Source organism: Chrysemys picta, chromosome 11 (assembly GCF_011386835.1).
Source record: "Chrysemys picta bellii isolate R12L10 chromosome 11, ASM1138683v2, whole genome shotgun sequence".
Lineage (NCBI taxonomy): Eukaryota > Metazoa > Chordata > Testudines > Emydidae > Chrysemys > Chrysemys picta.
The window spans coordinates 32161879-32178628 of record NC_088801.1 but is presented as its reverse complement, the minus strand read 5'-3'; the positions used below and the strand labels follow the sequence as shown (position 1 = coordinate 32178628).

General features: G+C 38.3%; 2 protein-coding genes across 60 annotated transcripts in view; one reads left to right on the top strand and one right to left on the bottom strand.

The window, feature by feature from the left end:
* CD302 (CD302 molecule) overlaps window positions 1–7614 on the top strand; it is a 38309-nt gene extending 30695 nt beyond the window's left edge. For 3 of the 10 annotated variants that reach the window (XM_065560701.1, XM_042860812.2, XM_024114783.3), the window contains one exon: window positions 2933–4122. In XM_065560701.1, the coding sequence (XP_065416773.1) occupies window positions 2933–3126 (194 nt within the window). In that variant the 3' untranslated portion in view covers window positions 3127–4122. Of the gene's footprint in view, window positions 1–2932; window positions 4279–6506 lie in introns of those variants that run through there. The other 7 variants (XM_008178470.4, XM_065560700.1, XR_010591293.1 and 4 more) reach the window with 6 other exon arrangements.
* A 904-nt stretch (window positions 7615–8518) lies between these two features.
* Window positions 8519–16750, bottom strand: part of MARCHF7 (membrane associated ring-CH-type finger 7) — a 36493-nt gene continuing 28261 nt past the window's right edge. For 15 of the 50 annotated variants that reach the window (XM_065560689.1, XM_065560662.1, XM_065560677.1 and 12 more), the window contains 4 exons: window positions 16006–16115; window positions 14065–14178; window positions 12113–12161; window positions 8519–9425 (listed from right to left, as the gene is read on the bottom strand). In XM_065560689.1, the coding sequence (XP_065416761.1) occupies window positions 9370–9425; window positions 12113–12161; window positions 14065–14178; window positions 16006–16115 (329 nt within the window). In that variant the 3' untranslated portion in view covers window positions 8519–9369. Of the gene's footprint in view, window positions 9468–12112; window positions 12162–14064; window positions 14179–15982; window positions 16116–16750 lie in introns of all 50 variants that reach the window. The other 35 variants (XM_065560686.1, XM_065560665.1, XM_065560681.1 and 32 more) reach the window with 5 other exon arrangements.

Below are 16750 nucleotides of genomic sequence, written 5' to 3'. Positions count from 1 at the left end.
CTAGAGTAGTTCATCCCTTTTTGACCTCAGAATAAATACTGTATTTTCTGGCGTATAAGACTACTTTTTAACCCAGGAAAATCTTCTCAAAAGTCGGGGGTCGTCTTATACGCCGGGTGTCGTCTTATAGGGCGGGTGCTGAAACTTCCGAGCCAGACTGGAGAATCTGCGGTCGCCGCATATGGTGGGGGGAGCTCAAAAACGGCCACGGCTGCATCCCCGCCCGATGACGAGGTGAGGGGGCGCCTCACCGGGAAGGTGTAAGTGAAGGGCGGAGCAAGCTGCAGGCGTCCGGGACGCCCAGGGTATGGAAAAAAGAGATAGAGCGGCGCTGTGCCCAGAAAAACACGCCTCTTTCACCCGTCTGGCCCGCCCTTGTATCCTATTACCGTACCTCCTTCTCTGCCTCTCAGATCTCGCTCCTGAGGACTGCAGTGAAGCGGCGCAGGCACGCATGTGCGAGATCTGAGAGGCAGAGAAGGAGGTAATAGGATACAAGGGCGGGCCAGACGGGTGAAAGAGGCGTGTTTGCGCTACCGCTCTGATAGTCTTGGAGACAGGGAGGGCTGGGCAGGCAGGGAGAGCTGACCAATCCAAGCAGGCTTTGTATACAACAACCAGCCAATCGCCGGTAAGGTACATCGCTTGCCGTGATTGGCTGGTTGTTGTATACTGGGTACCACATACAGTACAGCACCAGTATCTGTACCTGTTCATACAGTATAGCACCAGTACATACAGTACAGTATACAAATGTCCAACAGTCAAAACCCCATCATGGCTCCACCAGCAAGAAGAAAGAAATATGAAGCCAGTTTCAAACTTAAAGTTGTAAACTTTGCCATGGAACATAATAATTGCGCTGCTGCAAGACAATATGGAGTAACAGAAAAGATGGTTCGGGACTGGAAAGCAAATGAAAAAGCATTAAAGAGTATGCCAAGGGGTAAGTGTGCATTAAGAAGAGGCACTCCACATTGGCCAGAACTCGAAAAACATGTAGCAGACATGGTGAATGAGCATCGCCAAAACGGTTATGTAGTGACACGAAATAAAATACATTTGTTTGCACTTCAGTGGGCCAAATCTAACCCAGATCACAGCAACAGATTTAAGGCCACTGTATCCTGGTGTACTAGATTCATGGGAAGGCATAATATGGTACTGAGGCAAAAGATGAAAATTGCCCCAAAATTACCTGCAGATCTTGATAGCAAAGTAAATAGTTTCCATCGATACGTAATACAACAGCGCACTAAACATGGCTATGCGTTAAGTAGTATTGGAAATATGGATGAAACTCCAATGAATTTTGATATGGTTGGAAATAAAACTGTCCATCAAAAAGGTGAAAAAACAATTTTAATTAAAACAACAGGACATGAGAAGTCCAGTTTTACAGTGGTACTAGGATGCACAGCTGATGGCGCCAAACTGAGACCAATGATTATTTTTAAAAGAAAAACAATGCCGAAATTCAAGTTCCCTGTTGGTTGTTTTGTACATGTGAATGAAAAAGGCTGGATGGATGAAGAAGGGGTAAAGCTATGGCTTGATAATGTATGGAGCAGGCGACCAGGTGGACTTATTCAAAAATGTAGTCTACTGGTGTGGGATATGTTCAGGGCTCATTTAACTCCCAGCACCAAGCAAATGCTTGCAAGACTAAACACAGATGCGGCAGTTATTCCTGCAGGATTGACATCGTTGGTACAGCCACTAGATGTGTGCCTAAACAAGCCATTTAAAGATCGCATTCAAGAACAGTGGAATGAATGGATGGTTAGTGGCAAAAAGTCATTCACAAAAGGAGGAAACATGCGTGCTCCACAGTTGGATGTTTTGTGCAAGTTTGTCATAAAAGCCTGGAATGATATTGATGCAGAAACAGTAATCAAGTCTTTCAAGAAGTGTGGCATATCAAATTCATTAGATGGTATGGAGGACGACTACTTGTGGCAAGATGAAGAGGAAGCCGAAGCTGAGACCACACCATCTGATACGGAATTCGATCCATACGATGACTGCCTTACAAATGTATCACAAGATGTCATTGATGTACTTATGATATCAGATGACGAACAGGAGGATTTTGAAGGCTTTTAAAGGGAAACTGTCACGCCAGCAAAACCTGTAAAAATACCGTAGCTTGCAGTTATGATGGGCGTTGCTAACTCGCCAGGGACTTGCCCGGCACTTGCTCTCTCTCTCTTGTTTGTTATCTTCCTCCTATCATCATCAGTTCCAGTTTGGTTGACAGCTTAGAAAACAAACAGCATGGCAGCTCCCATGGGTTTATTGTCTTATCCTTCCTTTCAGCTTTAGAGTGAATTAGGAAAAGTTTAATCCACTTGCACTGTTTTATGTTTACATGTTTGATGACAAACAGCCTTATGTTTATAAGTGACAGTTTTCCTGCTAAGTACCTGCATGTCATAAGCATTTGAATTAAAATTACCATATTGAAATCAAATCTGATGTTTTTTTAATTTTTTTTTGGTGTGCGTTGGAAGAGGGGTAGTCTTATACGGCGAGTATATCCCAAACTCTATATTTTAACTGGAAAAGTTGGGGGTCGTCTTATACGCCCAGTCGTCTTATACGCCGGAAAATACGGTATTTATTTGGTTAAAGAATTCTGGAAAAGGAAGAGTAGAAACTGGGATTTGAAAAGAAGTCCCAACAGTTGGAATTTTTCTAAGCAATTAAATGACAAAAAAAGTCAACTAATGAAGACAGACTAGATTACAAGAAAGGAAGTGCTAATGGTTTAGGATGTTTGCCAAATAATCCCAAGGTTTCCATGTGCTGCCACTGAATGCAATTAATTATAAAATAAACTTGATAACTGTGCACTTAATGTTTATATCCCCTTAGTATAAATGCCTTGTGTATGAATGGTCATTTACAAGACTGTCTTCTTTTGTTTCAGATAAAACTGCTTTGACTACCACCTTGGTCATAATTTTTACCATAGTTGTGACAGTTTCTGCAGCATTATTTTGGTTCCTGTACAAAAGAAATATTTCTTCTGGGGTTTTATGTATAACACACCATTCAACAGCTGAAATGCCATACAGTGATGAAACTGTTCTAATAGATGAAGAAAATGAGTATACTGCTTAAAATGTAAAATTATACAATTTTATTTAAATGCCAAAAAGTTACATCTTATCCATATTTAGGCTTCAGTCCTGTAAGCACATGCATAACTTTACTCACATAATAATGTGCTAGTTGTTAGGACACAGATAGAGAAGACAGACTAAAAATAGTCAAAAGTATTTCCCATTGGGTTGTCAGAGTTCATATTCAAAATTCTCTCCAACTGTATTTAGTGCACCTGGAAATACCTGGAGTATGAGTTGGTCTGTCTCAGTGAAGTGTCATTCTGAAAAGAGCAAGCATTTAATTAAACGTTAAGATTTCAAAAATTCCGCAGATTTCCATAACAGGTTTTAAATTCATTTGTTTCATCTGTGTTCATGACTGGTTTTCATTCCTGTGACTGTTTTAGCAAATAAAAGTTTGAAACGCTAGCTAATTTTAAATGAATAGTATAGAAAGAAAATTTGAATTTGTGTTTGCACTGAAACCTTAATTCAAAGAACTTCCAGTCAATGCACAGAAATTAGCCACGTGATCTGCATCCAGTCAAAACAGTCTGAACTTCAGACCATTCAGACTCATGAAACTGGTTTAAAAAAAATGCTCTTACCCAAAATGAGTAATTTCAGGCAAAACTTAGCAAATTATCTGCAAACAATTTAAAAGAGGGAGGTGAAATTCCTCAAATTATTTGCCCAGTTCAAATTAGGATTAGAGTCCAAATGTTCAAAAACTCTAATTTTGTATTTGCAGCTAATTGTAGCTGCAGGGTTAAGAGGTCAAGTCTTGGCCCCAGTTGTGCAGATCCTTAAAGATGCATGGAAATCGTTTGGCCTCTGCACAGGAACAGGGGTCTGCTTCCACTGATCCGGGTTTAGCAGCTATCATTTATAGCCATGCTTATTTGATTGCAATATGTAGTCATCCTATTTTTTTAAGGGGGAAACTAGTGGGCAAACTGTTCATCTGGCTAACCTGCAACTGTTTTAATATATAAAACAAAATTGAAAGATCGCTGTGTGCATGTGTACTCTGTTGCCACAACTTTTCTTTTCTATGCTTTAAAATGTTGCATTTTACCCAGTGAGACTGCAAAAAGACCAAAACCTTGTGAAGATTCTCAAGGGAGGTCCGCATCTCTGTGAAGCAAAGGAATTGGTATTAGAGAAGGTAGATTTGATACACACCAATTAAAAGTCGGTAAATGATGTTAATAGCATGATAAGGAACAGAATATTTATATGTATACAGTATGCTTCCTTCAGAACTTAGTGGAATTAAATCTTAATTTCTTGAGCAAGTAACAGAGGGGTAGCTGTGTTAGTCTGTATCCACAAAAACAACGAGGAGTCCCGGGGCACCTTAAAGACTAACAGATTTATTTGGGCATAAGCTTTCATGGGTAAAGCTGTTAGTCTTTAAGGTTCCACCAGACTCCTCGTTGTATTTCTTGAGCAGAAACTGGATTGGAACTGCAAAGAAATGGAGGCTGACCTTATTCTCTACAGATATAACATAATAGGAGCAGTAGGAAATTTAGTAGTCTTTTTTGCAGTTCCTCACCTTCTTAGGTGATATGAGCTCAACTTCTATAGCCACTGTCATATCTCTTCCTCATCAAATCTTGTTATAAAATCTAAATGGCTCAAACATGAGAAAGCTTCATGCCTATTGCTCCAGCCAGTGCCACCTTCCCTGTGTTTTCCCCCACAATGCTGTTTTGCTGATTCTGTTTTGCTCCATTCTGCTTCTCTCCCTATTTTCATTATGCATTTGATGTTCCTATTGCACACCAAACCTGTTGTTATGCCTCTTGCTCTTTTTTCACCTGTTGGAGATTTTCTCTGAAGGGATTTTTGCTGCTCTAATCCTTTTGTCTGCTAAAAGGTGATTAAGATACATGATGACATGTTTTAAACATTCCTCTGAGTGGCACTAGTGTGTATGTTGTCTAAGGGCTGAATAGAATGTATGTTGAGGTATTCAGCAATATTCATTCCTCTAGAGTGACCAGGGAAAATTCTCAAGATGCCATTCAAATTTGCCTGAGCCTAGCCTTTAAAAGGACAGCACCTATCCCTAGTATTAAAGATACTAATCATGAACAAGCAATGCACTAAGTCAGTGGTCCCCAACCTTTTTTGTCTGGCGGGCACCAGATGACGAGCCACGGAGGACCGTGGCGGTGGACGAGCATCTGCCAAAATGCCGCCGACAAGCAGCAACGTCAATAGGCATCGCCACCGAAATGCCACCGACAAGCGGTGTCATCCAAAGGTGTCGCCGCCGAAATGCCGCCAAAAATCGGCAGCGACGCCTCTGGATGATGCTGCTTGTCGGCGGCATTTCAGCAGATGCTCGTCCACCAGCCAGCATGCGGATGCCATGGCGGGGACCCCTGCACTAAGTAATTGAATGGAAGCTCTTCTCTGAGTTTACAGTAGTATAAGCTACTCCTGCACTCTGGTGCAGAGTTGAGACACCCTAGATCTAAGTTTACAGTCATAACCAAAATGGTGTAGCAAAGCTAAGAGCGTTCTGGTTTATGTACAGAAGTTCTGGATCAAGTGACCCACCCTTGGCAGCATTCTCAGCTATACAAACTAGAGCAAGCAAGCATGCACGCACTGAAGGCAGTACTCCAGGTCTATTGATTGTCAAGTCACTAAACAAGAGAAACGTTCTCATATTCCATAGACAAACAGATTAGGGGGATTGTATTAATTAATAGACTAGTTTGCCTCTAGGGAGGTTTACTTCTTAAGTTTGCATAAGTGAGCACGATTACTGCTCTGAACCCCTCTATTAAGGGTTCAGATTCCTGTGAAGTATAGATGGGTGCTGTCTACTTTTGCAAAAAAGTCTTAACTCTGGTTCACTATCCCGTGTTAAAACAGTAATGGAGACAATAACTCTGCTATTAACTTGGGTTAGGAACTTTTTAAAGCTTATAGGTGAGTGTGGGGTTGAATTTGAGCTGCTAACTTGAATTAAAAGCTCAGTTGGCATGTCTACACTGCTATCTAAACCCAAGTTAGCAACCTGAGGAGGCTAACCCAAGTTGTTTCTTTGTTTGGAGTGTAGACATACATACCCACAGGCATGACAGCAGTAACTGTGCTCACTAGAGGCAAACTAGTCTATTCAGAGGGCACTACAAAATGTAAATATGTGTAAGCTTCAGCAGTAATGGAAGCTAGATTTTTTTAATTCAGTTAAGCAGGCCCCAAGTAAAGTGAGGTGAAATGGGGGCCTGATCCACCAATGGGCCCAGGCAGAGGGCCACAAGCCCATCCATCACCATGAGAAAAAAATTCAGGCTTTTAGATGTTTGAGTTTGACTAAACATTATTTATATAAATCTCAGTATGTTTGATTGTACCTGTGTATCTATGCAGCATTTAGATCTTGCAATCTACCTGAACCAATCAGATGCGGTGTTTGAACAGAAGCAACATTCTGAACAGTGAGCTGGTCCTCCAGGGTGCCTAGAAGGGTTGACACACATAACAGTACCTTCAGGCTGCATAGAGGGCATTGGTCACTGGTGTATCCTCAATATTGCCATGTCTGGCTCTAAATACAAATCAGACAGCCAGAAACTCCAAGAGCTTAAAGAAAGGTAAAGAAAAGAAACTGAAGGATGTCAATCAGTGATCTAATTTTTCTAGTCAGACAAGGCCTCTCAACAGCCTGGTTCAAGCAATGCACAAACTGGGAAACCGGATGAAGAAACAGCAATATTGTGGTGATTTCAATATAGAGTCTGTGGAAATTGAAGGACAGCAGCCAGCTGAATAGTGATTCCAATCTAATGACTTCCAAAGGTAATCATGGTAATATTACCATCAGACTCAAGTTTTCAACAAGCAGGAGAAAGTAGTGCTGCATTTCTTACTGATGCGTGTTGGGGTTCTTCCCCCCCCCCCCCCATCTTTTTTTTTTTTAAGGTTCAGGATTGTGGCTAAACACATTAGATTGTTAAGCGAAAAAAAAATTTAGTGTACTGCATTTCTTCAAAATTCAGAAGCTCTGGAAGTCAATACCAAAAGATGTTGATGCCCATAGTTTTCCTGATTTTTTTTCTCAAATGCAAGACTTCGTACAAAAAAAATATATATATTCTGCGAGACTAGTTCAAATCTACTTTGGGGAAGGAACTTGAATTGCCATTACTTATCTTACTTAAGGAGATTTACAACAGAAAAACAACTAATCTTCAGTGAAGTGTACATAGCCTTAAGAATTTTTTGTGCACTGCCAGTGATTGGCAGAAGCTGAAAAAAGTTTCAGCAAGCTAGCACTCAAAAACTGTAGATTATCTACTGTGGCACAGGGAACACTTGCGTCATGTTGTCATTTTGTCTACTGTGTGTGAACTCAAGAAAAAAAATAAATGTAGTAAGATCATTTGTGATTTTGCAATGAAAAAGGCCAAACTAAAGTTGTAAAGTGATTAAGGCCTGTGAGTGCCCTTTTCAAAATAAAATATATTTTTCTCTTTCATTAGTGTGTCTGTATAGGATGGGATAGGAGCCTGTGTTATGAATTTGTCCTGGGCCCAGCAAAATGTTGCTTAGGCCTAGTAGGGGAGTCTTGACTGGCCACACCTCCTCCATGGCAGGAACTAGTAGAAGCCATGTTACTAGTCACTTAAAACTTGTTTCAACTACACCTCTACCCTGATATAACGCCGTCCTTGGGAGCCAAAAAACTCTTACCATGTTATAAGTGAAACTGCGTTATATCGAACTTGCTTTGATCCGCCTGAGCGCGCAGCCCCACGCCACTGGAGACGCTGCTTTACTGCGTTCTATCCGAATTTGTGTTATATCGGGGTAGAGGTGTATATACTGTCAAGAACTGGCCTGTATTGGCAGTGCATTTCCTAGATAATCCAATAGGGCAGCTTTTAATCTCAGAATTGGTAGATTCTAGAGTGCTTATGCATATTACAAATTGAGTTTGAAGGAAGAATTCTACTTATAATGGTATAGAACAAGAGATTTAGTTGCAATAGAGGGACTCTCCTTGACCATGTTATGTATCTGTTTCCCTTGAAAAAATAGTAGTAATCTACTCCTTGACAGATGTGTCTAACCAAATGCAGTTGTAAAAAAAGATAGGTAGATATCTGAACCTAGATAATTTTAAGTATCCTACAGAAAAAGGCTCTTTTTCTGTACATGACAAGAATGTATATTCAACCTAACTTCTTCCAAGTTGGTATTCCCAGAGTGGTATTAGTTTTCATACCAGTAAATTGTTCCCCAGGTTATACAGAGAACATTAAGACAGTATGTATGTTACCAGACTTACAAGGTGAGATGTGTAGATCTTGCTACCATGTTAAGTTTAGGAAGACAGTTCTACAATTACCCATGCTTAAAAAAGGAACATTCCAGCGCAGTTCTATGCATCATCTTTATTTATAAAGAAGTGACAACACTAGAAAACACATTGATATAACCAGTGCTTTAACAGTGAATGTGGGATCTAAAAAAGGTTTTTAAACTAAACAGGTCAATTAAGATTTTAAATCCTATCAAGTTGCATTTCTGCCAGGAATGCCAAAATGCAAGAGTTTACAGCTGCAATATTTCCTTAATGGAATATCCACATAATATCAAATATAATCTCAAATTTCCAAATCAGTACATAAAAAAGCCATCATTAACACTTTAATAGTAGAAGCCCCTTGCAAGTTCTTATTGCTATTGAGTTTAACACTCTTCAAATAAAATTTGGAAACTGAACACTGTAGTTTTACAGTACCCATTCATCCTATGTTAACACTGGAAGCAAGTGATTATAAGAAACTACAACATAAGCATTTTTAAAAGGAAAATTTATGCTATAAGTACATGGGTCCCGCCACCCCAAAACGCACAATTACCAGTATAGGAGAAAAACTTGATAGACCAATCCAGCAATCTAATTGACTACAGTAAGACATTAATATAAAGGGAGATATGACTTCCTTAAATATTTAAAATCTACTTTTTCAAAACAAGGCATAAGATCCCATCTCAAAGGGGATACGGTGTTGTATATCTAACTCTTGCACACCTTGCTGAATAGTTTTCAAATTCGTTGTTTATGTTCCGGTATGCAGCAACAGATTGAGTTCAGTAATGCTTTAAAAACTATAGTAATATTCAATGCACTTTCTACTAAAGAGAGCAAAAAATAAATGCATATTGATGGTACTTTCTTGCTAGTTCAGCATCTTTGCAGCACTTCTGTTTGGCTCTTGCAGCATTAAGCAGTGTCAAAACTTCTGCCAGCATCACTGTCTTCGGAATCATCCTCTGAAGCTGTTGGAAGAATATAGTACAATCAAAAGCCTTCTTAAAGGTCTGTAAAATGTAGAATTAAAATTGTTTTTAGTTTAAATGTGAATACAAGAGATTTAATTTAAAACCAAAATTCAGAATTTTCTATTACAAGAATCAGACCAGTCAAGTGCATGTTAAAATGCAAGATTTTCTAAGTTTTAATGCAGGCGCCTAGAAAAATTTATCATCATTTACATGCAGCTGCCATTGGCTTTAAAAAAAAAAAACAAAAAAAAAAACCACCACCCCAAACACCTGTACCTGCTTAAGCCTGAGTATAAACTGGCCCTTCTTTATGTTGACTAACACCAGTAGCTATGGCAGAGAAACACCATAGCAGTGGTGCTTGTGGGGGTGAAAAAAGTCAAAGCGAACAAAATATGTTCAGGTATTTCTAAAATATCTAAAAAGATTCATTATCCCAAACAGAGAGGATACTTTAGAAAATTGATAGTTTTATGAAGCTGTCAGCCATGCTGTGTCATTTATTTTTGCTTCGAAGTAACAATTTTCCTGGTTTTCAGAGATTCTCTAGTACTATGTGCTATAGAAAATTGTGGTAGAAATTTATATAGGGCTGCATGAGAGGGAAACAGAGGAAAGAATACACATTTGCAAACTGAAAAAAATAGTAATGTATTTCTGTGCAACACTCATCCTGACGTGCTCTAAGATGTTTGTGTACACACAGGAATCACTTCCACCACCACCACAGAAGTGCAACCACCTTTTGGGTGAGCAATGCAATTGTATAATTACTTTTCCTTTACTGTTTAGTGCCATGTTAAGACATACTTGCTGAAATTCTTTTCATACTTAAGTGGGAGATAGCTTAGGATCGTCTATATGGAAAACTGTCAGTGTAAAAACTTTGGAACCATCTTGGATAAACCTACTTGCATTCAGGAACAACTTGTTCATGAATAGCTGCAATATAACTAGCTGTGGCAGAATTCAATCAGTATTTATTTTTAGCCTTCCCTCCTCCCCCGATTTTATCAATGTAATACATTTTTCACAGCAGGGCTATAGAGGATTCCCTGCATTGTTGGGGAAACTGGATCTCTGGAAGCGGAGGGTGCAGGGAAGGCTGTGGTGCTGGTGGGACTGAGCAGACATTTCTGGCCAGGACTACAGGGAGGAAGACAAGCCCCCAAGAGTTGGGGAGGTCACCCACTGCTGAACACCTCCTTTCTGGGGAAAACTCTCTCACTCCCAGAAAGTGAGCAAGTGAACAGGGTCACTTCAGTGGGGCTGCAGAGGGCTTGCTGCACACCAATGATGCCACATCCCTGTGGGTGTAAGGTATAGGGAAACTGGCATTCACAGACTGCTATTATTGATTGACATTTTTTTCCATTGATTTCTGTGTCAGGTAAATTCAACATTTACTGATGACTACCAATTTAAAAATTCAATTGTGCCAATCCTAAGTATAAGTTAAAAGGGAAGCCTGGCCTCAATCCTCCCCTTCCCCTCAAAAACTAAATTATTTTGTAAAGACTGGTGAGGGAGAGCATATTTAATGCACAATTTCAGACTCCCAAACTCAATGTTTATGCCAATTGATAAATCACCTGTCAAATTCTCTGCAGATCAAACTCAAGGAGAAACAAGGCTCATTCCAGAATTCATTTGTTCTATAAAAGGACAATTATCTAAATGAGGAATAAGTTATTTTATAAAAAATTCTGGTCACCTTTGTTTTAGAAAAATATTAGCTAGCTAACTAGACCATTACCATATGAAGTCATGCATTTAGGCTCATGAAACTAAATTAGAATTTGTTTCCTGGAGCACAAGCAAAGAACTATCCCTATAGTACTTCGAACACTTCATCTCATGGATGGAAATCATAGTCAGGCCTTATGACCTGTATTACATTTTTCTATAAAAAAAGAGTCATCCATACACTGAGGTTGACAAATCAAAGCAGTCATCAATATCTTTCCAATGTCTACACGTATCAACAAGCAAAAGACAACATTTAGATCCATGCAAGTTTAAACACTAGGCTACGCGGGCTTCTGCCAGTGTAGCCCAGGGCACAGGAATTAGATAGTGAAAAGTTTACCCAGTCGCTATACTTTCACTCTGCTAGAGGTCTTGCAACTGACTAGTGTGCATTACAAAAGCGGGTGCTGACAAACAGAGGCATAGCCAAAATGGTTCAGGTAGGGGGAGCCAGAGAGGGAGAGATGGTCATCACCTGAGCGGTCTCAACTGCAATTTAAGCTGCCTTCCCCTAATAAAACCACTATAAAAAGGGAACAGTCACCACCAAGTGACCACAAACTACAGTTTGGGAACTAATTACTCCAATAAATGAAGACAGGTTAATCTGAATAATTAAAGAATCCTGGTACTGTTATGCACAGGCTTCAATTACAGAGGATAATCTTTCTGGTCTCAAAAAATAAATCCACTCCCCAACAGACTATAAACATATAGAAAAGCTAAGTTGAGCCCTTAATCTAGATGCCAATTCACTCCCAACACCCTTCCAGTGTTACATGATGAAATAGCCACTGCTCTATAAACTCACAAGCCAGCTTCAGCACTTATGTTTGGTTCTATAGCAAGCACGATTCTTTTCAGTTTAGTTTCCCTATGTTGGTTTAACCTGAAGTGAAACTGAACAAATCTGGAAAGGAAAAGCCACCTACTTTCAATATCTTCCATATGTGCCTGAAGAGTTCTTGCAAGGTTAATAAACTAGAAACAAGGTAAAGAGAAAGTAATTTAAATGTTGCAAAATAATCTGCAGAAACTTGCAACAAGTTAGCACAGAGGTTTGCTTTCTTCTTTAAAAAAAAGGGGGAAAAAATGCATTTTATGCCTTTACCCCAAAGTCCTTTCCAAGGGAGTCACTCTATGCCCTTATCAGCATAAACCATCAGTACAAAGTTTAAGTTATTTAAAAAAATAAGGCACATTGTATCAGACTATTGTGTAATACCAATTGGAAGTGTGAATCTCCACTGTGTCAAAAAGGATCCTGACAGTAAAGTCAATGGTGTCATGTTCATGCTCTATATTCTGGAAAACATGTCTAATTCAAAAATCAAATATACAGTCAGTTATGGAAATGGGAAAAACTTTAATAAAAGCTATTTGGTTCCTAGTGTTACAAAAATGTAATTTTAATAATAGATAAACCAAATGCAACTTCGTATATAAATTGATCTAATGAGTAATGACTTCATTACATGAACTCATTTCATCTACATTAATCTGAATATAGTGGGATTTTATGGGGGGAAGTAGAACCCACTTAACTAAATGATGGTCAGAGAATCTACACTAAAGAATTTATGCAAACTATAATAAATAGAAGGCTTAAAATACAATAAAATAAGTCACTAATTACAACTTTAATGCTTTAAAAGATTAGGGTGGAGATTTTCAAAGCTCTGAGGGAGTTGGGTGCCCAGTTTCCCATTAACTTTCATGAAAATGGGGTATACAGATCCCATGGCACCATTGAAAATCTTAACCTAGATTTTTAGCAATTAAACTGTACTAATTATTATAGTTATAGCTGCCTTCAGAACCACATTCAATACACCATAAATTGAAAGTTGTAGTGATAAGAATATACTTTATATGTATAGCACCATAAATGAACATGACCCTTTGCAGTAGGAGATTAGAGCCAACAAGTTCCCTACTCCAAATGCTTAAGTCTAGGCATACTAGACATGGCCATGTGTTGATAATTTGAAGGTTTCATGGAATAAGTTCACACTTTCTACAGTTTTGCTTCTTGTTAAAAGGACTAGCTTTTCAATAGCTAATTTGCTAAAGAGCTTTTTTCCATTATAGGATACCAAAGAGCTTCTATCTATATAACTAGGTTGCTGCCTGGTCAAAGAATAATTTCCGATGATACTGAATTACTAGTACATTGTTTATTATACTCCTAAATAAGCACCAATTTAAGGATAAATATCCAATCATACGACTAGTATGAGTTTCCTCTAGTTATTTCTTGAATTGCACTCTAAATTGACAAGCTACAATGTAATACAGAAGTTCAAACTAAGGGCCAAATCCTGCAAATGGGTCTTTACAGGTTCAGGCCCTAGTACTATAATAAAGGGATATTAGTGTAGTGTAATATCTTTGAGACTGGTTGAGTACATCTGTGATTTTCATATTTGGAACTGTACATCTTGTACCACTGGAGATTTTGTAATCAGATTTTTTCCAGTTAAGACTTCTCCTCTACGATTTCTGTGAAATTACATTTTAACTTTTTGAACACATCTGTTTTCATTATCATAGCAGACCACCAAAATATTCAATGCCCTATTTATTTTAACCACTAATAGTCTTGTCAGCAAAATACACTTTTATTTTAATACTGCATGATGCAATTCCCACAAAGACAGGAACTATGATTTTATCATTATTACTTGTACAATGGTAGCACCTAGAAGCCCCAATTAAAATCATGGCCCCATTATGCTAGACTGTACAACCACATTTTAGAGATTACAATATAAAGTACACAGGAAATGAGCTGTAAGTGTATGAGCATAGCAAGATAACAACTCACCAAATAACAACCTGAATGTTTATACAAGCAACACCACCCACAAAATGAGACACTCACCCTGACACGTGTGCTGGCCTCACTTGCAGTTCCCAGCATATCAGAAAAGCGTTGTTCACACAAGTGTAACAATACTACAAGGTAGAGACCAGAGCTGATAAATTCATAGTCTGCCTTGAAGGGGATAGGAGAAAAATTCAACAATCAAACTTTTTTGTATACGCAATATGAAAAGCATACCAGTGCCAAGTTTCAATGGTAGTATGCTGAGGGAGGATAACAGATGCAGAGGCTTTAAAATATCTCCTACTACATTTCTGATCTTAGTGCTCCAAGTAATTATGAAATCATAACTAAAAACTGCTTAGGCCTGATCTCAAAACTCATATTCATTCAATTAGATTTTACTCACACAAGAACTTCCATTGAAGTCAATGGGAGTAGTCTAGGAGCAAAGATTTGAGGATCGGGGCTTTTTTTTTTTTTTTTTTTTTATGGCTTAAGCAGTCTTTTTCATAGATCCCAAAACTATTAGCTCACTTCAGTGCTGAATAGCAGAAAGCAAAAATGCCCTCTAACCTCTCTTCTCCCAACTGGAGAGAGCCATTGAAAGATAACAGGAAAAATGTATGCAACTTCATCCAGTAAGGGGGGGAGGAATGGGGGAAAACTAACTTTCAATAGTTAATGATTAATGGCAGAGAAAATAAAGTTTTAAAGTAGGGTAATACAAAAGAACTTGAAATGACTAGTGTAGCAATTACTGGCCCAACTTCTGTTGGTGAGAAAGACAAGCTTGAAAGCTTTGTCTTTCTCACCAACAGAAGTTGGTCCAATAAAAGATACTATGTCACCTACTTTGTGTCTCTAATCTCCTGGGACTGACAAGTCTATAACTACACTGCATACAATAGTGTTGCAATAGTTTTTTTTAAAAAGAGTCAGTTCCTTAGGAACAAATTGCAAATCCCTTACTCCCACCAGCAAGCAGTTACTCCAGGTATAGTCCCACTGATTTCAATTAGACTAGTTCTGTGAGTATCTGCTAACCGATGCAAGTAGTACATTCATGATCTGGCCCCAAGTGACTGGATTCTTATAGTTATTTAAAAGATTGTGATTTTTTCCTCTTGGACACCCACATAGGTGTCTAGGTTGAGATCTGATTCAGAGTACACATAATGCAAACCTCAGCTTTCAATTTTCTTGTTATGCATAAATTGGGTCATGTCCCCCTTATGTAACAATTATGAAATTTCCAGATTATTGGAAACTTAAGTTATTTGAACTTATTAATATTATTCACATAACTGAGGTTGTACTATATTCACAAAGGTAAAGTTCCAAGCTAAAAGTGTAGGAAAATCCTTTGAACAAAATTTTGTACTTTGATACCTATGTGTCTAGTAATAAAAAATACACTATATGCACTCCCAAAGTGTGTTAGTGTTCCTTTTTAAGTATGCTGATATCTTAAGCAGTGAGTGATTATTTCAGGGCCCCATTTTTGTTTTTGTCTAGATGGGGCAAGCAAATTTTAGGGGGAAATTTTTCAGTTTGTCTACGAGTCTAATTAGAGATCGTGGAGTTGTAAGGAGTTTTTATCATGCCTGCAATGTGGACATTTAAGTATGCAGAAAGCTAGACTGCCACCTTGAATCCATCTGGAATTTGATCCTAGGTTCATACCAGTATTTCTAGGTTCATATAATCTTATTACAGAAACATCAAGCAGAGTAACTGCTAAAAAACAGACTACAAGTTGGAGAGATATTATATTGGGTCTACACCTCCTAGGAACTATGTCGAGAATCTGCAGCCAATTTTCATTTCTTTTGCTCCACTTAGGGGACAGAATATGGCCTAAATAAATTTATATTATGTACATGGTATCCAACCAATTTTTCTTTTTTAAAAACAAAAAACAAAACAAACAAACAAACAAAAACTGTACTTCCAGCACTAGACTGACACTTACCAAATTAGGCAAAATATACTAACTTGTTCATTTGCATGTGCCCTATAGAGTTCATGAATATCAAAATCTTCAAGATTAAGATGCAACTTCTCTTTACACAGCTCACAAGTAGTTACTGCTTCCAAAGAAGAACCTGATGGAAACAAAACAAGAGAGTCAGATCATAGACCATAACATCTGGCCTTGAATATAAGTGATTGACTCAAGTTTATTTTACATAGCAAGATTAAACAAAAAGGAAGTATGACAGCAATAGTGTTGAAGTCACTGTAGGGAATATCTGTTACAGGGTTACGGTTAACAATAGACTTTTTTCTTTTGTCCAAGTTTACTTGTTTTATTTTTATATGCCTCTTATGACAGTTCAGCAAAAACCCCAAACCAATTTTAATCTCAATGCCATCCACATATATAGACAAACTCTTAAGTGCTGAAGTTTTTTAATGAACAGATTTTTTTGGACCGCAATACATCTTTTAAAGATGCAGACAGTCCCATTTTCTGAAAGATTTCCCAAATTTTCACTTTCATGTGCTCTGCAGCTAAACAATTAGTTTAAAACTATAGCTATTCTGAAAATTGTTAGTATTCCTTAAAACAAGGCATTCATTTGAGCAGATTTGATATCACTAAGGAATGCTAGGGTTCCACAATACTTATAACTCTGCCATATTGTGCCTTGTTATAAAGTCATTATAATTTAAAAATTATAGAATCATAGAAGATTGGGCTTGGAAGAGACTTCAGGAGGTCATCCAGTTCAAACCC